General features: G+C 47.0%; 3 protein-coding genes across 3 annotated transcripts; all 3 read right to left on the bottom strand.

The window, feature by feature from the left end:
- Positions 1-352: 352 nt before the first annotated feature.
- LOC142850761 (olfactory receptor 52L1-like) lies at positions 353-1363 on the bottom strand. The gene has a single exon (XM_075974669.1). The coding sequence runs from the start codon at positions 1361-1363 to the stop codon at positions 353-355; it is 1011 nt and encodes a 336-aa protein (XP_075830784.1).
- Positions 1364-10850: 9487 nt separating this feature from the next.
- On the bottom strand, positions 10851-11855 carry LOC142851253 (olfactory receptor 52K1-like). The gene has a single exon (XM_075975143.1). The coding sequence runs from the start codon at positions 11853-11855 to the stop codon at positions 10851-10853; it is 1005 nt and encodes a 334-aa protein (XP_075831258.1).
- Positions 11856-21353: 9498 nt separating this feature from the next.
- Positions 21354-22304, bottom strand: LOC142850762 (olfactory receptor 52K1-like). Its single transcript, XM_075974670.1, has one exon. It carries the CDS (start codon positions 22302-22304, stop codon positions 21354-21356), a length of 951 nt encoding a protein of 316 aa, XP_075830785.1.
- Positions 22305-22831: the final 527 nt, after the last annotated feature.

A 22831-nucleotide genomic window follows, 5' to 3' on the forward strand; every position in this document is an offset into this window, starting at 1 on the left:
TTTATCTAGGAGACACAGGAAGGGCTGGGACTTTGCTTCAGACAGGGATTCAGAGCAGATTGTGGTCTGTTTGCCTTGTTCTGTGTCTCCTAATGAAACTGTAGGCATTCATAAAGAATTTTAACTTTTTCAAGAACTGTGAAGAAGATAAAAGGAATCTAGAAGGATAGATACAAACAGATCTATTTTGGGGGATTAGTAACAGAATGTTCTAAGAATTTATCAAGTCACAGCTGCAACAAGAGGCTCCTTCGAGCCCTAAGCTGCTCTGAACCCACCCAGCCTGTCAGTACAGACTGCCTAATTCTTGTGTGCAGAGGCCACGGCCCCAGCCTCTAGCTGATGATGCCATCTATCCCGGTAACTCCCTCTCCCCTCTCATGTTCTCTGACTTCTCTCTGATGTCTTGGGGTGATCGCTTTCCACAGAGCATTTTCTCTATGTGTTGCCGGATCTCCTTAGTTCTCATCCCATAAATGAGAGGATTCAAGGCTCCTGGGAGCAGCAGGTATATGGCACTGAGTAGGTTCTGGACATCTTGAGACACAGTCTTGGCCACTCGAAAGACAATGGAAGTAGACAGACCAGAAAGATAGATGGTGAGGATGACCAGTAAGTGGGACCCACAAGTGTGCAAGGCCTTGGCTCGGGCTCCCCCAGAAGAGATCCGGAAGGCAGCATAGATGATACGGGTGTAGGAGGTTCCCAATAAGGTCAGGTCAAAGGTCACGGTGACCAACCGCATAGCCAATCCTAACCGATTGTTGAAGGTCAGGTCTCCACAGGCTATGTTCAGCAGTGCAATGTATTCGCAGGTGAAGTGCTGTATCACCGATGTCCTGCAGAATCGAGCTGTGGCAGTTACTACCACTAGGGAGACTGCTACTCCTAGGCTCCGTGTCAGAGCGAAGGTAGCAATCAGGCCCAGTAAATGAGAGGTCATCAGTTCTGAATAGCGAAGTGGGTGACAAATGGCCACGTAGCGATCGAGGGCCATGGCTAACAGGAGATTGTAGTCCAGAAGGAGCGTGAAGTAGATAAAGAACATTTGTACCAGGCAGCCACGTAGCGAGATGGGATTGGCGTAGCGCACAAAGCCTTCCAGCATTTTAGGCATCACAGTCGTGGAGGCACAGACGTTGACAGCCAGGAGCAGGGCAATGAGCACGTACATTGGCTGATGCAGACTTCTCTGGGCCACCACTGTATGGATGACTAAGGCATTGGCAGAAATGATGGACACGTAGAGGAAGGAAAGAGGCAGGACCAGAAGGGGGCGCCACTCGCGCAGTCCAGGGAAGCCCACCAGGAGGAAGCTGGTGTAGGAAAAGTTGAAGATGCTGGCGTTTCCACCCTTGCCCATTGACTCTGCTCCTGGGCTGGCACCACGCTTGAGAATCAGAGGCTGATAGAACAAAATGCTTATTTTAGGAGCCTGAGGCTGGCATGGTGAAATGCTACCTGTGGTGTGTGTGTGTGTGTGTGTGAGTGTGTGTGTGAGTGTGTGAGTGTGTGTGTGAGTGTGTGTATATGTGTATGAGTATGTGTGTGAGTGTGTGTGTATGAGTGTGTGTGTATGAGTGTGTGTGTGAGTGTGTGTGTGAGTGTGTGTGTATGTGTGTGTGTATGTGTATGAGTGTGTGTGTGAGTGTGTGTGTATGTGTATGAGTGTGTGTGTGAGTGTGTGTGTATGTGTATGAGTGTGTGTGTGAGTGTGTGTGACTGTGTGTGTATGTGTGTGTGTGTGTAAGTGTGTGTGTGTGTATGTGTATGAGTGTGTGTATGTAAGTGTGTGTGTTCCTTGGGAGCAGACATGTACACCGCCAGGTGTTTGGGGAGCAACACAGATGAATAAGACATTCCTTGTCCTCAGGGAGCTCCTGGTTTTCTCTGTGTAAAATAGAAATGTATGGGATACATTTATATATGTTTGGGGGATTTTATAGTTGTTTTATTGTAGGATAAAATGTTAGACAGAAGATTAGATGTGGTATATAAGAGGGTGAAAATGATGTTCGGAGGTAAAACAATAAAAAATCTTTAGCTAGGAGGACAAGAAAGTATAGAAAGTATCTTTGTTCCTAGGAATTTGGGAAAAGACCCAAGTAAGGTTTCAAACTGGAGAGCAGAGTCATCCAGAAGCAGTGGACTTTCCTGTGTGCTCAAGGCACACTATGTAGGCCAGGGGAAAGTTCCTGAGGAAAGTGGTTTCTTGGGGCCTAAGGCACCAGGCTGCAGAGTCTGGTCCCTTCCTCAGCCTTCTAGTCTGGTGGCAGAACCTCCTGCCTGACCTTGTCCTGGGAGCTTGCTTTCCTTCCCCAGGGTGAGTCCAGGGAAAGCAAGGTCCACCAGATGCTGAGTGCAGAGCCGCACAGACCTTCCAAGAGCTTTGCTGGGTACATGGATGAGGACTAGAAGGAGGTGTACATCCAGGTTGTGCCTCTCTGATAGTGATTATACATCAGAAAAGATGTTTCAAGTAATTTCAGAAATATATTAAAAAAAAATCTTCACTTGGGAAGCTGGAGAAATGGTTCAGCATTTGTTGTTCTTCCGGAGGAACCAGGTTAAGTTTCCAGCACCCACATGATGGCTCACATCTGCCTATAGCCCCAGTTCCAGGGAATAAAAGCCCTATTCTGAGCTCTGCAGACCCCTGGCACACACAATGTACAGACATGGATGTGAGCGAGGTGCTTGTGCACATGCAATTAAATAAATAATTCCAGTAAAAAAGTCTTTAGCTTGGTAAGTGTAGTGAGGAGCTGCAGGCAGGCCTGCTTTTCATCCCACCCAGCTCCTGCATGGCTAGCTTTACACCCGAAATAACAACATACAAATTGTATTCCTTTAAACACTGCTTGGCCCATTAGTTTCAGCCTCTTATTGGCTAATTCTCACATCTTAACTAGCCCATTTCTAATAATCTGTGTAGCACTACGATATGGTGGCTTACCAGGAAGATTCTAGCCTATGTCCATCTTGGGTCTGAGATTCATCGTGTCTGACCTACTATGCTTTCTTTCTCTCAGCATTCTGTTCTGTCTACTCCACCTATCTAAATCTTGCCCTATCAAAAAGCGAAGGCAGTTTCTTTATTAACCAATGAGAGTAACACATAGACAGATGACCCTCCTCCATCAGGTAAGTGTGGTGACGCATGCCTTTAGACCCACAACACAGAAAGCAGGTCTCTTTGTGTTCAAAACTAACCTGATGTAGACAGTGAGCACCATGCCAGCCAGGGCTACATAATGAGACCCTGTCAGAGCAGCAGCAACAAAAACATCTTATCAACAAGGAAACTGAGACACAGAAAGGTAAAATCTAGTTCAAGTCACACTAATAAATGAGACTTGGATTTATGCCCAGGCAGCTGGTCCACAATGCACTCTTTTTCACAAGTTCAAGATTCACACTTTGAAAAAAAAAGATTCACACTTTGTCTTGGTTTGTCTAGAGTTTTAGAATTGGAAGTCTGGAATCCCCAGAAAATGGCCAGGTGGACCCAGCAGCTAGTCACTTCCCTGCCATAACCACGGCTTCCACTGAAGAGCAGAGAAGCCTCGCGAGCTGTGGAGTATCAGAAATGCTCTCCTCCCTCTCTGTCAGTGTTCCTGTGGTCATGACATGTAGTAATATGGAGCGGCGGGGCTGCGTCCCCAACACCCCAGCCGCCTGCTCGGCTAGCTTATGCCCGAAATGACAACACACAAACTGTATTCATTTAAACACTGCTTTGGCTCATTTCTACCTAGCCTCTTCTAGGCTAACTCTCGCACCTGGACTAGCCCATTTCTTATCATCTGTATAGCACCGATCTTACCGGGAAGATTCTAGCCTAAGTCCATCCTGGGTCAGAGCTTCATAGCGTGCATCTTCCCTGGAGCGGGGAGCATGGCGTCTCTCTGAGGCGTCTGCTCCGGAGAGGAGAGCTGTCGAGTCTGACCTCACTTCCTCTTCCTCCCAGCATTTTGTTCTGTTTACTCCTCCCATCTATCTTCTAACCAATGAGAGCCAAGCAGTTTCTTTTTATTTAACCAATGACCTTCCTCCATCAATGACAAGACTCCCTCTGAATGCCAGAAGAGGCAGGTTTGTCACCAAATCCTCCTGGGGAGGAGCGTCCAGGAAAAGGTGGGTTTGGAATTCCCCCACCCTGGGATGTTTTCCTGAAAATTCCAGAACGTGGCTTTGGGCCGCATATTTTGGAAGATCTATCATTGCTTGGGTTGGGTGAGGACCAGACAACCTTTGTGGCAAAGTGATGAAAATCTACATAGTTGAGTCTGTCAAAGACTGTAGAGGATGGTGGCAGCGAGACACGGACAAGGCGAGAAGTGGACACTAAAGGAGGGAAAGAAACTGAAGGAGCAGTAGCTAGGAAGACATCAGACATCCTATAGTCCTCTTTCTCAGATATACCAAAGGTATAAAGGAGAACAAAAGGGGCAGGCTGCTCATAAATCTTTAACTTGTTTTCCTGCCTGTGTCTTAGGCGTCCTCAGATAGATTCCATAAGGAACATCTTAGGCATGCAGAATAATGACCCTGCCAAGAAGGGACAAAAGACATGCTGGGGAGACTGGAGGGCTGACATTTACCTGGCTAGGAAGAACTTCCTAGAGTCAAATCAGTCACACAGCAACCAATTACAGAGAAAGAGAATGATCAATAATGTCAAGGTTTTAAAGATATAACGATAATATCGGAGTTGCCAAACCTGGAGAAGGGAGGGATTAGATTGAGGTTCTAGAAGGTAGAGTTAATGAATTGCATTTGGGTGCTTTAAGCAACTCACAAGCAAAGAGTTTTGCTATCTTTAGTCAATTCTTCAGGTGAAGGATTGAGATTGGGGATGGAAGTGTGGGGCGTGAGACAGCATCCCAAGGCACAGCAGAGAGGACAGCCAGTGTCCGTGAAAGACTTAAAGGGAGAGGAGTGGGAATGAGAGCCAGGGGCGAGCAGGCAGAAACTGCAGGAGGCTTCGTGGTATGTGAACCTGCAGACTAATAGGGTAAGATAACAACTCTAACTGTCCTTTGAGGATTGATGTGAAGAGCAGCCATGGCAGAACAGACTGCAGACATCACATGATTCCTTAAGAGGTGATATAACCTCTGCAGCCAAAAAAAGCTCATCCCATCCCCATACAGCCTGTGGTCAGTGTGGCCATGTTCTAGGAGAGATACGGTTGTTCTCTCTCTGACCTCGGGGCAACTTCCATGTCTCCCTCTGTTCCCCCAGCTTATGAAAAGTCAACTAACTGTGTTATCAGAGAAAGGAAGCGTTTCCTCCCCTAGGTCCCAATCTCCCTTCTTCCTTTCCAAGCCGAGCCCTTGGCATGCCCTTCTCTTGGCGCAGTTCCTGACATGTTTATCTACCTCCTTACTAGACCAGAGGCATTTCTAGTGGGGAGATCATGGCTTATTCATCTCTGTGAGTGCCCAGCACAGAGCTGTCTACAGAACAGGGCATTTACAAAGTGTGTTCTGGGAACTGACGAGTGTACAAAGGGATCATATTGAACTTGAAGGAGCTCTTTGAGGCTGAATGTATGAATGAAAATCAAACCTTCCAGGTTCAAAGATTTCAAGTGACTTTTCTAGTCTCACCGGGCAAGAGAACCAGGCTTCAACTCTTGGTCTTACCTTGGCATCGTTGTGGCCTCCTGAGGAGGCACCGGAAACGTCTGAGCTGGTCTCTCAGCAGCAATAAAAGAGGGTTTATTACATGGCAATACTGTGTCAGGTATTTATCATATAGTGTGTCCTTCCCCATGACAATGTCAAGAGATTAACACTTGTTTATATTAACCCATACGGAGGTGGAGACTCAAGAATCGAACTAGCATTCTTAACGTACTGCAGGCATTAATTAAGTTCTGGGACTGAAATGCAAATCTAAGTTTGCCAAAGGTAAAAGGTAAAGTTGGTTCCAAACTCAGGTTTACCTGCCTCCAAATTTCCCATAATTCCTTGTCCTCACCACGGCAGCCTGCAAACAGTCTCCAAGTGTGTCACTTACCGGGCCTTGATTTGACGTCTGCAGGCAAAAGGTGTGTGATCAGTGCCCAGTTTCAAGGCACTGATCTGGGAGTCTGCGGAGGCCTGGGTAATTATACTTGGGACCCGTGGGAGCAGGGACTTGAGGGAGGGAACAAGGAGAAACCCAGATGAATTTGTTCCTCTTCAGTCTGCTATTATTTCAGTGGTTCCTTTAGGATTTATTGTTGTTGCTTTTTTATGGGATTTTAAACACCCCCCCACACCAACTACTTTGTACTGTATTGTGAAGCATCTTCATTTTGTACTTGAAGTGTTCAAGTTCTTTTGAGGAAAGGAAAGCTTCAGTTTAATATATATTATAAAGAAACAGTTGTTTGGGACTGGAGAGATGGTTGAGCAGTTAAGAGCCCTGGTTGCTCTTGCAGAGAACTAGGGTTCAGTATCAGTACCTTCATCAGATGACTTACCACCATCTGTACCTCCAGTCCCAGAGACCCAAAACCTTCAGTCACTTCCCCACACATGTGCTGTGTGTATATGTTTGTGTGTATACATATATATGTAAGTATACATATGTAAAATAAAAATAAACTAATATTTTTTATAAAAAGATGATTACTTCCAAATAAATTTCTTGATATTTTTCTGAGAATCTCAGTCTTGATGCTTCTGAATAGTACTTCCAATCAATGGCTTTTTTTAAAAAATATTTTTATAGCTTGGCTAATGTGGCACACACCTTTAACAGCACCCAGGAGTTAGTGTCATACAAGATTTTTGTGAGTTTGAGGCCAGCCTGGCCTACAGGATGAGTTCCAGGACAATCAAGGCTACACAGAGAAACCCTGTGTGTGTGAAAAGCCAAAATCAAGAGAAAAATGTAGAGCTCAATAAAATCAATTAAAAAAAAAAAGAAAAACCAAAGTCAAAACAAAACAAAGAAAAGGAATTAGTTTTATTTTACGTGTTTGAGTGTTTGCCTGCATGTATGTCTGTGCACCATGTGTATGCAGTGCCCACAGAGGCCAGAAGAGGGCATTAGGTCCTCTGGAGTTGCAGTTACAGATGTTTGTGAGCCATCATATGAATGTTGGGAACTGAACTTAGGTCTTCTGCAAGTGTAGCCAGTGCTCACTCTTAACTGTTGAGCCATCTCTTCAACCCCACAGTGGCTTTTCCTTTGTTTCTAAAAAGATGGTTTCCAAAACGGTGGCTTCTTTCTTCATCATTGCCATCCACTGGCTTCAAAGTCTTTTTATTTTGATAAATAATAAAGACTCCAGCTTGGGCATTCTTCTGAACTACATACAGTAGAGTGAGCCACCCCACCTACAGATGCTGTGCCCATGATTCAACCAACAATAGATTAAAAGTAGTTCTAAGAATTGCATCTGTATTGAACATTAATAGATCTTTATTTTTATGATTTCTTTATTTTCTTTCTTTCTCTCTCTTCTTTCTTTCTCTCTCTCTTCTTTCTTTCTTTCTTTCTTTCTTTCTTTCCTTCTTTCTTTCTTTCTTTCTAATTGAGACAGGGTTTCTTTGTAGCTCTGGAGCCTGTCCCAGAACTTGCTCTTGTAGACCAAGCTGGCCTCAAACTCAGAGATCCACCTGCCCCTACCACCTGAGTGCTGGGATTAAAGGCATGCATCACCACTACCCAGCTCTGTTTATGATTTCTTAAGTGCACATCATAGCAATTATTTATATAGTTTTTTACACTGTATTAAGTCTCATTAGTATCTATAAATTATTTAAGTATATGGGAGAACAAGTGGAGGTTACATGTGATTACTATACCATCTTACATAAGCAGTTTGAATATCTGCAGGGTTCCGAAAGCGATCCGGCATGGGCAGGACGGATGCCGGAGCAGTTGACCCATCAGTGATCTATTTAACATCTTTGTTTAGTGGTCCTTTACCTCCATACAGCCCACAAACAAGTTCCTTCTTTGGATCATCACTCCCATGCCTACTTTTATATTTCATGCTGACCCCCATGACCTGGAACTTTCCCACTTGCTCAGCACACTCCCGTCTCATCTGTCCTCTTGTCCAGGGAGGTCAGACTCGACCCCAGGGCTGCTGACTCTCATGCTATCTGCTGGGAGTTGGGAGGAAGCTGTGTGGACGTGGGGTCCCTGGAGACCCAGCACAGCTTCGGGGCTTCAGCTCCATCCCCTCTTTCAAAACTGGAAAGGTCCCTCTTGCTAAGACTTGCCTTTCCTGCTCTGCTCTTTTGGCTGCAGGTTGCACATCACTGAAGGCTTCTGCTTCAACTAACAGAACAGGAGGCAGAGTTCTCAGGTGGGCTGGAGGATTCCAAGGCTGCTTTCTGCTCCTGCCCCCTGTGAGTGTCTGAACGAAGACTCATATTCTACTCTCTCCTTTCCTGGGCTCCATGTTCTTTCTTTTTTTGCAAACTTTAGCCACATCTTCTCTTTCTTTCCTTTCCTTTTTTTTTCTTTTTTATTTTTATCGTTTTGGTTTTTTGAGAGAAGGTTTCTCTATAGCTTTGGAGCCTGTCCCAAAACTAGCTCTTGTATACCAGGCTGGCCTCGAACTCATAGAGATCCACCTGCCTCTGCCTCCTGAGTGCTGGGATTAAAGGCGTGTACCACCACCGCCAGGCCATTTATGGTTTTCTATTTACCTCCTGAAAGCTTCTCTCCATCCTCAGCTAGGTTCATGGTGGTTTTTCTTTTTCTTTTTTTATAATTGTATTAATTCATTTTACATATCAATCCCAGTTCCCCCTCCTGTCCTTCCTTCCTCTCCCTGTACATTTCCCTCACACCAACCCCACCCACTCCTCAGAGAGGGTAAAGTTTCTCATGGGAATTCAACATGGTGGTTTTTCAATCCCCACCATTTCACTGCATTGAAAGTGACTATCTCACGTAGCTTCTCTCTCTCTCTCTCTCTCTCTCTCTCTCTCTCTCTCTCTCTCTCTCTCTCTCTCTCTCTGTGTGTGTGTGTGTGTGTGTGTTCTGAGCTAGACCCCTGCCCTGGGCATGCTGAAAATGTGCTCCACCACTGAGTCACACCTCATCCCTTTCCTCGAAATATCCAGTCTATTGAAGGCCAGGGCCATCTTCCCAGGACCTGGAGAAAGAAACAACCAAAGTGGAAACATTCATCAGCTACTTGGACAGCACTGAGTTGATAGATCCATCAGTCCTCCCTGATCCATCCAAGGTTTTAGAGTCATTGACTGCTCCAATCTGATCACAGCCTCTTCCCTTGCATTGGTAAAGCCATTCACCTTGTTTCTGCCCCTGACTTTGATATACAAACCCAGCTTCCCTCCTGGTCTCTCCCACGCCTGGCTGTAGCTCTCTTCCTGGTCTCTCCCACGCCTGGCTGTAGCTCTCTTCCTGGTCTCTCTCACGCTTGGCTGTAGCTCTCTTCCTGTTCTCTCTCATGCCTGGCTGTAGCTCTCTTCCTGATCTCTCCCATGCCTGGCTGTAGCTCTCTTCCTGGTCTCTCCCACGCCTGGCTGTAGCTCTCTTCCTGGTCTCTCCCACGCTTGGCTGTAGCTCTCTTCCTGGTCTCTCTCTCTCACGCCTGGCTGTAGCTCTCCTCGTCCTGGTCTCTCTCACGCCTGGCTGTAGCTCTCTTCCTGGTCTCTCTCACGCTTGGCTGTAGCTCTCTTCCTGGTCTCTCCCACGCTTGGCTGTAGCTCTCTTCCTGGTCTCTCCCACGCCTGGCTGTAGCTCTCTTCCTGGTCTCTCCCACGCCTGGCTGTAGCTCTCCTCGTCCTGGTCTCTCCCACGCCTGGCTGTAGCTCTCCTCGTCCTGGTCTCTCCCACGCCTGGCTGTAGCTCTCCTCGTCCTGGTCTCTCCCACGCCTGGCTGTAGCTCTCTTCCTGGTCTCTCCCACGCCTGGCTGTAGCTCTCCTCGTCCTGGTCTCTCTCATTCCTGGCCTCACTACAACTCTTCCACTTGCAATCCCAGTCATCTCTCTCTGCTCCGCACTAGTGTAACAGCCTCCTAGGAGCTTGCTTGGCCACTGCATCAGACACTCTCCCATGGCAGCACGGTGATGGTGCACAGTATGAGATGGACCTCCTTGCTTTGGATTCTTCAGTGAATATTGCTTGGAGTAAAAGCTCAAACTTCTTTCCATCACAGATGAGGTCTTCTATTGTAGCCACTCCTGCCCATCCCCAGCCCCCTATCACATCAGGGAGACAGCAGAGAGTCTACAACTCTATCCTAGAATAGGTTTCATTTTCCTTATCCTTGCCTTTCCAGAACTCTCATTCAAACCACCGGGTTCTCTGTGAGGCATTCCTACCTGTAGTGAATGTCAGAAACTACCACTGAATATTATCACACCATAGATTGCTAACGTGGGGATCTCCTGGAGAGGGACAAAATTTTCTCTTTCTTTGATATCATTGAGTTACAATGATGTATGCATAATAAACATTTGATGGGTGTACAAATGAATGAATGACTGGAACATATGCTAAGGGACGGGGAGAGAATGTCAAGCCAGGGACAGATGCTTGCTCTGTTGGTAGTAGTTCAGAATGGGTAGGTGTTTTCCGGAAGCAGATATAAGATTCTCAAAGATGAATGCAGATAAGCTGGACACTGTGGCTCATGCCTCTAACGCTAACATTTGGCAAGCTAAGAGAGGAGAATCGCTTTGAGTTCCAGGTCATCCTGGGCAACTCAAGGAGTTCTAGACAGCTGAGGCTCTGGAACAGAACTTTGTCATGAAAAGATCAGGTAGCCATGAACAAAATATACCAGAGATGACGCACTCACACGAACGCCCTCCTTCACTAAATAGTGAAAGTGATTTTGAGGCCCACAAATCCTGGACAATCAGTCAGGAAGCTCTCTATGTGAGGGCAGGGACTGGGGCTTCTCAGTGGAGACCTGTTGTTGAGTCCTTTGGAGCAGAGTCACCAGGTGCTGCCTGATTTCCATGGTTCTGGCCCCATAGATGATGGGGTTGATCAGACATGGGAGCAGCAGGTAGAAAGCACTGAGCAGGTTGTGTGTGTCTTGGGAGGCAGCGCGGGCCATGCGGTAGACGATGGATGAGGACATGGTGGAGGAGTAGACAGTGAAGATGACCAGCAGGTGGGAGCCACAGGTGTTCAGGGCCTTAGACCGTGCTCCACCTGATGAGATCTTGAAGACGGCTTGGAGGATGCGGGAATAGGAGGCTCCTAGCAGAAGCATATCCAAGACTCTGTTGAAGATGCGAACAGTGAGTCCCATGGTCTTATTCAGTGAGATGTCCCCACAGGAGAGCTTCATCAGGGCCATGTGCTCACAGGCAAAGTGATGGATCACATCTGAGCGGCAGAAGCGCACTCGGGAGGCCAGCACCACCACTGGAGCAACGATGCATGTGCTCCTGGTGGCTGCCAACCCCACCAGGCCAGCCAGTAGCTGTCCTGTCACTATCTCTGGGTAGCGGAGAGGGTAGCAGATAGCCACATAGCGATCCAGGGCCATGACCAGGAGGATGTTGCAGTCAAAGACAATGAAGAAGTAGATGCAGAACATCTGTCCCAGGCACCGAGGGAGGGAGATGCGGTTGAAACGTGTGGAGAAGCTGAACAGCATGGCCGGAAGCACGGTGGTGGCAGTGCAGACATTGACAGCCAGTAGCAGGGCAATGAGCAGGTACATGGGCTGGTGCAGGGTCTGCTGGGATGCCACTGTGTGGATGACCAGGGCATTGGTGAAGAGGATCACCAGGTAGAGGCTGAGGAAGGGCAGCACCAGGAGGGCTCTGGCTTCTTGTATCCCTGGGAAGCCCACCAGGAGGAAGCTGGTGTAGGACTCATTGTAGGTGCCATTGCTCCACCCTGACATGATGCCTGAGGACACAGGGCAGCTCCAGGGAGAAGGAGGGGGAGGATGTCTGGTTTCAGTCCCTGAAAGGCCCTGCAAGAACCTGCCCCAGCCTTACCAGGCTGGACTGGGTGCTTTGCCAGTCATCGGTTCCAGAGTTTCTGTAGAGGAAATGAAGAGCTGCATGTTAACAGTTAGTCTGCTATCTAGGAAGTGACGACTCCCTTCATGGAAATGACGACTCCCCAGTCCCTCTATGGCTGTTTCCCATTCGTCACTGAGTCCTGACTGGAGACCTACTTTTGCTCGTTTGTATACGTGGGACTTGGAACGTCAGGTGAGCAATAGATTGTCTCTGTCTTGAGTGGCTTCAGATTGTATTGAATGTGATCCAAGTGAGAAGAGAGAAGACACCGTGAACTCCCAGGTGTCAAAGTGGAACCCTTTCCCTTCTAGGTTCAGCTGATGGGACAAACCCAAGGTGGGGAAGGGCAGCAGAGCAGTTTCTCTGTTGGCTTTTATGACTGCACCATCGGGGCGACTTGTACAACTGTTTCTTTGGTTCTTCCCCGCCTCTTTCTCCCTCCTACCCCTACTTCTTTCTGAAATCATCATCCGAATGCTACATTCTCCTCAACTCTGAGTTTTCAACTCTCCCTTCAGAAGTTCAGACCTTTAATCTCGAGAGCCATCCTAGGCTGACCCCAATGTCTGAGCAGAGGAGGGTTTGGACTCTGGGACTGGGGCCAAGGGAGGAGACTATGGCTCAGGGCTGAGCGAAGTTCTCAGAGAAGAGCCTGGACTACCATAAGGAGGTGAGGGGCGGCTCATATTTCAAGTTATTTAGTGGTAGTGAGAACGGGGCAGGAGAGGGCAGCATAACCATTCTCGTGTTCCCTGGGATCACAGAATCGGAGCCCTGTGGAGCTCAGGAATCTGTGAACAGCCGAGGATGGACTCATAGGGGGGAGTCAGGTTCTCCTGCAAGAATGTGATTCCCTGTCTGGTGCCTTGGTCAGAGCACAGCTATCTGACATTGGGAGGACAATGGCCTTTGAGGATAATGGTTTTACTTTGTTTTAAAGTTCTATCTTTTGGCGAAACAACCCACTGTACCACAGTTAGCAAGAACTTTCTATGGAGCTATTGGCATCCCTCTGAATATTCCTCCCTTTCTCCTGAGTGTGCTCCCAGGAGTCACACAGAACCCATCCAATCTATAAAACGGTAGTGTGTTTGTTTGTTTGGTTTGATTTTTTGAGACAGGATTTCTCTGTGTCGCTCTGGCTGTCTTGGAATTTTCTCTGTAGACCAGGCTGGCCTCAAACTCAGAGATCCACTTACCTCTGCCTCCCAAGTGCTGAGATTAAAGGTGTGTGTCACCATGCGAGGCAAATCCAGTCTTTTAGAGGAGGCTTTTGGACAGGAGTTTGGGTTGGTCTAAATGTGATCCTGACAGGACAGGTGCTGGCTGTGTTTCATCTCCTGACTATAGGATGCATCAAAGTGCGTGCCTGTCATTGATCAGAAGAAAGAACTTTGAGGTGGAGGGAGGCCAGGCTGGGGAGATGAGGGCGAAAGCTGGAGTGTGCTGAGCTCATGGGACAGCATGGTGGAGACAGTCACAAGGAAACCCAGTTCTGCCATTCACTGGTGTGAACTGGTAAGTCAAGGATTTATTCGCTCCTTAGCTCTGAAGTGGGACTTACTATAATGGCTCTCAGGATTTCTGTAAAGAGGCTGAATAGCATGGAGGACTCTGAATCTTTTCTTATCTTTCTCCCCACCTCTCCTGCCCCCAGGGTCTCATGTCCTTAGGCTGGTCTTAAACTCACTGTGTAGCAGAGGTTGATCTTGAACCCCTGATCTTTTGCTAACACTTCCCAAGGGCTGTGCTAGTGCAGGTATGGGCCACCAGATCAAGTTTGGGGCTTCTTTCTCTATGTCCCTTTTTGGTAAATAAAAGAAGTCAGCTCAGGGCCCCTCTGTAAATCCTGGACATGAACAAAGAGTCTGGGGACAGAGGAAAGGCTGATGACTTGGTCCGTGGGCATAGGTACCTACGCTACCCTGAGTTTGTAGGCAGATAGGTCACGCAACCTTAGTTCCCATCTGTCCAGAAAAGGGAAGGTTCTGTCTCAGATCTCCCCCTTATACAAAACCGGGTCCTTTGTGGCACTGGCTGTGATGGCAGACATCCGATCTTCAGGTACACAGATTTGCTGGGGGACACTATTCAGCGCGACACTGGCTGCTCTGAGACGCACATCTGTCAGGAAGGTCTAGAATTTACCTTCACACACGAGGAAAGGAGTAAGTCAGATTCAGTCTGTTACAGTACGGTTCTGGGTTCCTCTCAGAAGATGACTTAGGAGACATGACCAACCTCAGAAGCCCTGACAACCAAGATTAGAGGCTGGGACTGTGGATGCGTGCTCTTCTTCTCCGCTGGATTGGAAAGGGTGGCGTACTGGCAAGAGGAACTGAGGAGCTGGAGTTCGCCCCTGCCTCATCTCTATCTTCTCTGAGAGCCTCGCCCCTGCCTCTGCCTGGCTAAGCACATATTCTCCTACTTACCAGGACACAGGTGGGGAAGTAAGGACTGGTCAAGTCAGCGCCAGTCGCCAGAGTGAGTTAAATTCTCTCCCTTCTTCCCTGAGGCAAACAAGAGCTCCTGAGGTTCCCTACCAGGTTCTGACTTAGCCAATTACCAGGGCCCCAGTGGCCACCAGGATCCTCTATGTGGGGCGGGGGATGGAGAATGAGAAGAGCTCCTGCTGAGAGAAGCTAGGGGAAGGGGGGAACACTTGTCTCTAGGGAGCCCAGTCCCTGCAGAGAGTCTTAGCCAGGATTTTCCTTTGACTGTCTCACCCACTCCTTCCCTTCCCAGGGTTCTCATCCTATGGGGTCAGCCACCCATCAACCCCAGTGACTCCATATCCCCATGTCCAGGTCTGTCTCTTGTGCCCCAGCATACTGCACACTGGGGTCATGTCCTCATTTCCAAACACCCATCCTTCGGTGTCCCCTCTGTTAGAAATGCTGCCACCCCATGTGTTCTGGGGTGGGGTAGAGAAAGCAGTCAGGACTGGGAATGACCTTGAGGGCTGCCTCCTCTTCCTAGCCTTACCCTGCCTGGCTTTTGTTCCTTCTGTGAAATGCGCCCATCTTTATTCCTTCTTTCCCTAGCAGCCCTTAGCTGAAACTAAGCCTATATCCCACCATGCCTGTCCTGTGAATTCGTATTTATTTCTTACAACCTAAGAGAGTAGGCTCTGTTTTTACTTTTGAATTTTCATTTTGTTGTTGTTTGTTTTTTGCCTGTGGCATCTGAGGAAACAGACAGTCAAGTCCATATGAAGAACCTGAAAATTCCCAGAACTTCATTACTTCACATCTTGGACTGTTTGTCGGCCTCTAAAGACTGAACCTGCCGCCTATGGCCGGGAGAAGAGGCAAGAGATGAGCGCAGAGGAAGATGTAGAGACCATGGCATTTGCACTGGACAAACTCTAAATCTGCCCTAGATCTTTTAAAAATATTTATTTATTTAGATGTGTATAAGTGTTTTGTCTGCATGTATGTATGTGTGCCACATACAAGCTTGGTGCCCAGGGAGGTCAGAGGAGAGCATTGGATCCTCTGGAACTGGAGTTACTGAGGGTTGTAAACTGCCCTGTGAGTGCAGGGAACCAACCTGAGTCCTTTGCCAAAGCAGCAGCACCCTTAACCACTGAGCCTCACTCCAGTCCCCTCCCCCAGCCTAGTTCTTTATCCAGGCTCTTGAGGACAAAGTCCAGGGCTTGGCGGCCAAAAGAGAAGCTGGTGAAGGGAGAAGGATGTGTAGTGTCTGACTCCTGGTGTGGGGCTGAGGCTATCTCAGGGTCATGTGTCTACATGACACCTGGAAGTCAGAAGAAAGTCAAGCACGATCCAGGCATGTCTTCTAATGGAGTGTTGTAACATGAATGGGGCCTGCTTGTTGTTGGGGTTTTTGTCCCGCCCGGTACCCCACAACTGTTTAGCCACAAAGAAAATCACACATAGGTCTCCATAAATTATAAGCTGATTGGCCCATTAGCTCTAGCCTCTTACTGGCTAACTCTCACATCTTGATTAACCCATTTTTCTGATCTATGTTAGCCATGTGGCTCAGTACCTTTTTTTCAGTGGGGCAGATCACATCCTGCTGCTTCGGTGGTCTGGACAGGAGTGAGAGGAATCAGCTTCCTCCTTCCCAGAATTCTCCTGTTCTCCTTGCATCATTTCTACTTCCTGTTTGGTTTTCCCGCCTATACTTCCTGCCTGGCCAATCAGCGTTTATTTAAAACATGATTGGCAGAATACAGACAATTCTTCTGCACAAGAGTGTGATTTGGACACACTAGAGCCAGGACATTCTGGGCACAGCAGGAGAGTTGCTCAGGCCCAGGGGTCTGAGAGAAAGTAGAGTTTGAATAACGCTTGGTCCAGGGGGTTCAGGATGCCTGCAGCAGTGTGCTGATGTTAGACTGTAATCTGGGTCAGGATGGGAGGGGACACACTCATAGTCTGGGTTCAGGATGCAGCAGGGGTGCTGATTTTAGATTGTAATCTGTGTCCAGATGGGAGGGGACACACTCATAGTCTGGGTTCAGGATGCAGCAGGGGAGCTGATTTTAGACTGTAATCTGGGTCAGGATGGGAGGGGACACACTCACAGTCTGGGTTCAGCAGCCACATATAGCGAGGAGAGGGAGCTTGGTAAGCCTTGAGGCCCAGCAGTGGCACACACACTGAGAAGCTACCTGGAAACTAATGTGTAGCCATGGTTGGGAGGCCCTGATCTAGACTTTCCTGCAAGGCTGTCTGTCTTTCTGTAGGAAATGGTTTTCTATGGGGCTCAGTGAGACCATCCTGGGCTGCACAGTGGGCAGAGAAGGGAGCCTTAAACGGTACTTCTGCGCTGATGGAACTCCACTTCCAGTCTGGCTGACTTGGTCCTGAGGGAAGTCAAACTGCAGACCAGGCTAGCCTCAAACTCAGAGATCCGCCTGCCTATTATTATTTAAACTTTATTTTTATTTACGTGTATGTTTGTTTATTTATGTGCAAGGGTGTGCCATGTGTGTGGATGGCCTAGCAGGCCGGCTGGAGTTACAGGTAGCTGCGAGCAGCTTGACGTGGCTGCTGGGAACAGAACTCAAGCTCTCTGAGAGAGTGGCAGTGATCTTAACTACTGAGTCATCTCTCCAGCCTCCACTTAAAATTCTTAATAATTTATTTGTATTATTTAATAAGCTGTGTATTTTTGAGTCACGATACCTTCATAGACCATAAAGTATCAAGTAGAGGCCTCTTCTATCTCCACCCCCACCTCACTAACAAACGCGTCCTTCTTCCCGGTGCTAAGGATTAATCCAGGGTCCCTAGGCACACGCTGGGCAAGTATTTGCCACTGACCTATATCCCCAGCCACTCTTAATAATTATTTATCATTATTGCCTGTTTTGATACAGGGCCTTAATGTGTAGATTTGACTGGCCTAGAATCTGCTAGATAGGCTGCCACCAAATTCATGGTTATCCTCCTGCCTCTACCTTCCAAGTGCTGGGATGATACTTTTGTATTATCACTTGCTATCGCAATAATATTTAATGATAGACCTGCCCTCTGGATTTTCTAAGCCAAGAATTCTCTATGTTGCTTCCAATGAAATCTTTGGGTAATTAAAAATGCTGTTTTAGGCCCTTGTCCTACGAATAGGAGTCAGCGTGAGCCAAGGCCTGGGGTAGTTCTGTGAGTATCCTTCCATTTGATTCTTCTTAGAACATGGAAAACATTTTCCTTCATTTTATTTGCTCAGTGATAGATTCTCCTGAAAAGCTGGTACCCAGATGTCAAGATGCATTCTTTATTTTTTTGGAGGTCAATATTGTTTTCATGAGACTCCCAGTTTAAAATGCCATTTGTAAATGTGGACAATGTGAAGGTCTTGTGTGGTGAGATATATTAAGAAGAAGAGCTACAGACTTCTTCACATCTGATGGAGGAGGGTCATCTTTCTATCTGTTGTTTCATTGGTTAAGTAATAAAGAAACTGCTTGGCCTCTGTTAGGACAAAAAATTAGGTAGGCGGAGTAGACAGAACAGAATGCTGGGAGAAAGAAGCTGAGTCAAGGAGTTGCCATGATTCTCCCACTCCAGGCAGACGCAGGTTGAGATCATTCCTGGTAAGCCAGCTCGTGGGCTACACAGATTATAAGAAATGGGCTAGTCCAGGTGCGAGAGTTAGCGGAGAAAAGGCTAGATATAATGGGCCAAGTAGTGTTTAAAAGAATACAGTTTCTGTGTAATTATTTCGGATAAAGCTAGCCGGGTGGCGGGACACAGCTCGCCGCTCTTACTACAGAGTGGCACCCAACGTGCTAATGAACTCCACATAAAACCTGAGAGGGCTTGAAAAGGGGAGAGAGAGAATTTAAGACAGCTTTTTGCTATTTGTGGGTTGCGTGCCACAAAGAAATTGTCCTGACTCAGCAGCAGGAAAAAACTGGCTGTTTTAAAATGCCAGCTTTCTGGGGTGTGCTGCCATTGCGATCTCTGTCTGGCTCCTGCGGGAGACAGAGCTTTTGAATGGAGCATTTGGAGTAAAGTGCTACGATTTGTTTGATGGCAACTAGACTGCTGTGTGCCTAAAAGGGGGACATTGCATGCCGCAGCTCAGAGGCACAAGCAGCTCCGATATGCTAGTGGTGCAATGGGCAAGGATCAGAGGCATGAGCAGCTCCGCCATGTTGGACTGGGCGGGGCCAGCAGGCAGTACCTGTTTTTGACCTAGGAATGTCACATTCTTTTTTTTTTTTTTATTTTATTTTTCGAGACAGGGTTTCTCCGTAGCTTTTTTTTTGGTTCCTGTCCTGGAACTAGCTCTTGTAGTCCAGGCTGGCCTCGAACTCACAGATATCCTCCTGCCTCTGCCTCCCGAGTGCTGGGATTAAAGGCGTGCACCACCACCGCCCGGCACAGCTTAGATTCTTAAGCGCCTAGTGATTTAAAGGCACAAATCAAAACTGCTCCTGGATAGTAAAAAATTGCAGATTCACAATAGGACAGATTCAGACCACTAAATGAGTCATACTGTTGGATGAATGTACGTAGGCTTGAGAGAGAAAGAAGAAAAAGAATATAGAGAATAAAGTTAATGTTTTTTTTTAAAAAAAGGTAAAGTCTTTAAAGAGACAGAGTACAGATAGTTATAGATTAAGAGAAATAAAGAAAAATAAGCCACGTAAAAATGGAAAATTCACAGAGAGTCTGGATTCTTTGTGTCATTGTGTTTTCTTACAATTTTTGACTGTAAAGGAGTTAAGTACAGACAGACATTTCATTATATGAACTGCCAAATGGAACCAGAACAGATATCATAAGGATATTATGATTTCAAAATTTGGGTCTAAGGATATGATGCTTTGGAGCAGGTCTTCTTTTGTTTTCACAGAGGACCAGACCCTGTGGATTGCATCTATCCCGATATGGTATAATAGACCACGACCTCCCGAAAAGCTCCTGTGAACACCCTCAAAAAATTACTTCACTCAACTGCCAACTGAGATAAACCTGGCACACAGGTTACACCCTAAATGATCTGATTAACAGAGCCCCCATTCAGCGGGAAGCAGTTTGGAGAGAAAAAACTGTGCCCATGTTCCCAAAATATTGTTTATAAATGTTCTTTTACATTTAAAGGGGGAAATGATATAGGTATGAATAATTTGCATTGGTATAGATTTTAAGGTCAATTTTGTTATATGTATATGTATTTCTGATCTTGATTAAGGTATTGTGATTGTGTAGTTCATTTAAAATGTAATGTATAATTAGGAAATATAGGTTGTTGATGGATAATCATAAATAATAGTCAAGTTTGTAGTCATGTTACTTAGATTTTCTAGATATATAGAGATATATTTCAGATAGGCATTCTTCATATCTCTCAAAGGCTACAGAATATGGCATTTAAAATATTTTAATAACTTAGGGTTTTTCATGACAATGAGACACATCTGCTCCTGGCAGCACCAATCTACTTCAAGAAGAAGATGGGCATCGAAGAGGATCCTTATGGAGCTTGATAGCCATTTGGGCAAGAAACTGCTCTTGCCTGGACTGATGCATAAACTGGACACAGAGAACCCACAGAGAGGACTGCTGAACTTGCCTAAAGGTGAGACGGTCTTTCAGGGTTCCTGATTCATGAAAGAGTCTGTGAGACATTCTGCAGGACACAACATATAGTGACTGAACTGTCTTTGAAATTTCCTGCTTCATTGAAATGTCTGCTGGATACTATGGACCTGAAGGCTGAAGATGGATGCCCCAACAGTACAGAGGAACTTTGGGTGACTGTACAGGCAGCGAGATGTCTCTGTCATTTCTAGAGCTTTGGATTTCTTGTTTGCTTAGATAATATTATATCCTTCTGGAGTCTTTGATGGAGTTGAAGAATGGTTAGTTATAGTTATAGTTTTTTTAGTTATGATAAAAGATAAAATAGATATAAATATTGTAACTGTAATTCTTGCTTGATAACTGTTTTGCTATATGTAATTTTACTATGTTAAAGTTAAAGCCTTTCTTTTTTGTTTAAATAGAAAAAGGGGAAATGATGGAGGAGGGTCATCTTTCTATCTGTTGGTTCATTGGATAAGTAATAAAGAAACTGCTTGGCCTCTGTTAGGACAAAAAATTAGGTAGGCGGAGTAGACAGAACAGAATGCTGGGAGAAAGAAGCTGAGTCAAGGAGTTGCCATGATTCTCCCACTCCAGGCAGACGCAGGTTGAGATCATTCCTGGTAAGCCAGCTCGTGGGCTACACAGATTATAAGAAATGGGCTAGTCCAGGTGCGAGAGTTAGCCGAGAAAAGGCTAGATATAATGGGCCAAGCAGTGTTTAAAAGAATACAGTTTCTGTGTAATTATTTTGGATAAAGCTAGCCGGGTGGTGGGACACAGCCCGCCGCTCTTACTACACACATCTTACGTGATTCTGAAGGCATTGCTAAAGAGAGGTTAGAAGATCACAGCCCCCGTAGCTTTAGCAGGATTTGCTGTGCAGCTGAGGACATACTGATGCTCTTTTGAGAGACTAGACAGCACCTGGTGTTAGGATGCCGGGAGAGCAGAACTGAGTGAGCTGCTGGCATGCTCCCCTCTCTCCCCTCTCTGTGCTAGGTGAGGAAAATTTGGAGAGGGATAATGGGGTACATGTGATCTGAAGGTGCGGGTGATCCAGCGATGGTGGTGGGGTGTGAGGGGCACAAAGAAGGACCGTGGGTGAAGGGGACGTGTGGGAACAGAGCACTAGGGCACATTGTAAGAATGCCTTGATGCTACCTATTGTTCTGTACACTAACTCAACTGAAACAAAACAACAGAGTAAGGAGAGGGAGCATTATGGTAGCAATTCGGTCCCGTGTACCCACTTCCTCAGTCTTACCTGGGCTAACTGAAAGTGAACAAGGATTTATCAGAAGAGACTCATGGGCCTGTACTCAGGGATGACCTCACCAGGTGCTGCCTGATTTCCTTGGTTCTGGCCCCATAGATGATGGGGTTGATCAGACATGGGAGCAGCAGGTAGAAAGCACTGAGCAGGTTGTGTGTGTCTTGGGAGGCAGCGCGGGCCATGCGGTAGACGATGGATGAGGACATGGTGGAGGAGTAGACAGTGAAGATGACCAGCAGGTGGGAGCCACAGGTGTTCAGGGCCTTAGACCGTGCTCCACCTGATGAGATCTTGAAGACGGCTTGGAGGATGCGGGAATAGGAGGCTCCAAGCAGAAGCATATCCAGGACTCTGTTAATGGTGCGTATGATGAGTCCCATGGTCTTATTCAGTGAGATGTCCCCACAGGAGAGCTTCATCAGGGCCATGTGCTCACAGGCAAAGTGATGGATCACATCTGAGCGGCAGAAGCGCACTCGGGAGGCCAGCACCACCACTGGAGCAACGATGCATGTGCTCCTGGTGGCTGCCAACCCCACCAGGCCAGCCAGTAGCTGTCCTGTCACTATCTCTGGGTAGCGGAGAGGGTAGCAGATAGCCACATAGCGATCCAGGGCCATGACCAGGAGGATGTTGCAGTCCATAGAAACCAGAAAGTAGATGCAGAACATCTGTCCCAGGCACCGAGGGAGGGAGATGCGGTTGAAACGTGTGGAGAAGCTGAGCAGCATGGCCGGAAGCACGGTGGTGGCAGTGCAGACATTGACAGCCAGTAGCAGGGCAATGAGCAGGTACATGGGCTGGTGCAGGGTCTGCTGGGATGCCACTGTGTGGATGACCAGGGCATTGGTGAAGAGGATCACCAGGTAGAGGCTGAGGAAGGGCAGCACCAGGAGGGCTCTGGCTTCTTGTATCCCTGGGAAGCCCACCAGGAGGAAGCTGGTGTAGGACTCATTGTAGGTGCCATTGCTCCACCCTGACATGATGCCTGAGGACACAGGGCAGCTCCAGGGAGAAGGAGGGGGAGGATGCCTGGTTTCAGTCCCTGAAAGGCCCTGCAAGAACCTGCCCCAGCCTTACCAGGCTGGACTGGGTATTTGGATTTTCATTAGTCTCCAATATTTCTAGAAGAAGGAAGAAGCCTTTTAGGCTTATATTTAATGAGCTACACATCTTTCTATAGGTCATTGCTTGCATTTCCAATATATCATGGGAGCAGATTTTGCGTGCAGAATCTGTGGGTCAAGTGATAGTCACACTTTTTTCATGTGTGAAGTGGATTTCCAGAGAATTTGAATGGAGCTCATCACTGACTCTGTGGTGGCTGTTAGTGACATTTTAGCTGACATGTCTAGTTGATTTTGTTGTCTATCTGGAACTTAGTATTTCCTAGTAGTTTAAGTGTTCGTCATTATGTATTTTGAGACATGGTTTATTAATCTTGTCAGAATTTTCACTTTGTTTGTGGTATTACTAAAACTTAAAGTCTACACATATAAAATTAATTCAA

The sequence above is a fragment of the Microtus pennsylvanicus genome, chromosome 5, assembly GCF_037038515.1.
Source record: "Microtus pennsylvanicus isolate mMicPen1 chromosome 5, mMicPen1.hap1, whole genome shotgun sequence".
NCBI classification, from domain to species: Eukaryota; Metazoa; Chordata; class Mammalia; order Rodentia; family Cricetidae; genus Microtus; species Microtus pennsylvanicus.

Coding starts and splice junctions, on each gene's coding strand:
- LOC142850761 (XM_075974669.1), bottom strand. CDS start 1,363: ATGGGCAAGGGTGGAAACGCCAGCATCTTCAACTTTTCCTACACCAGC.
- LOC142851253 (XM_075975143.1), bottom strand. CDS start 11,855: ATGTCAGGGTGGAGCAATGGCACCTACAATGAGTCCTACACCAGCTTC.
- LOC142850762 (XM_075974670.1), bottom strand. CDS start 22,304: ATGTCAGGGTGGAGCAATGGCACCTACAATGAGTCCTACACCAGCTTC.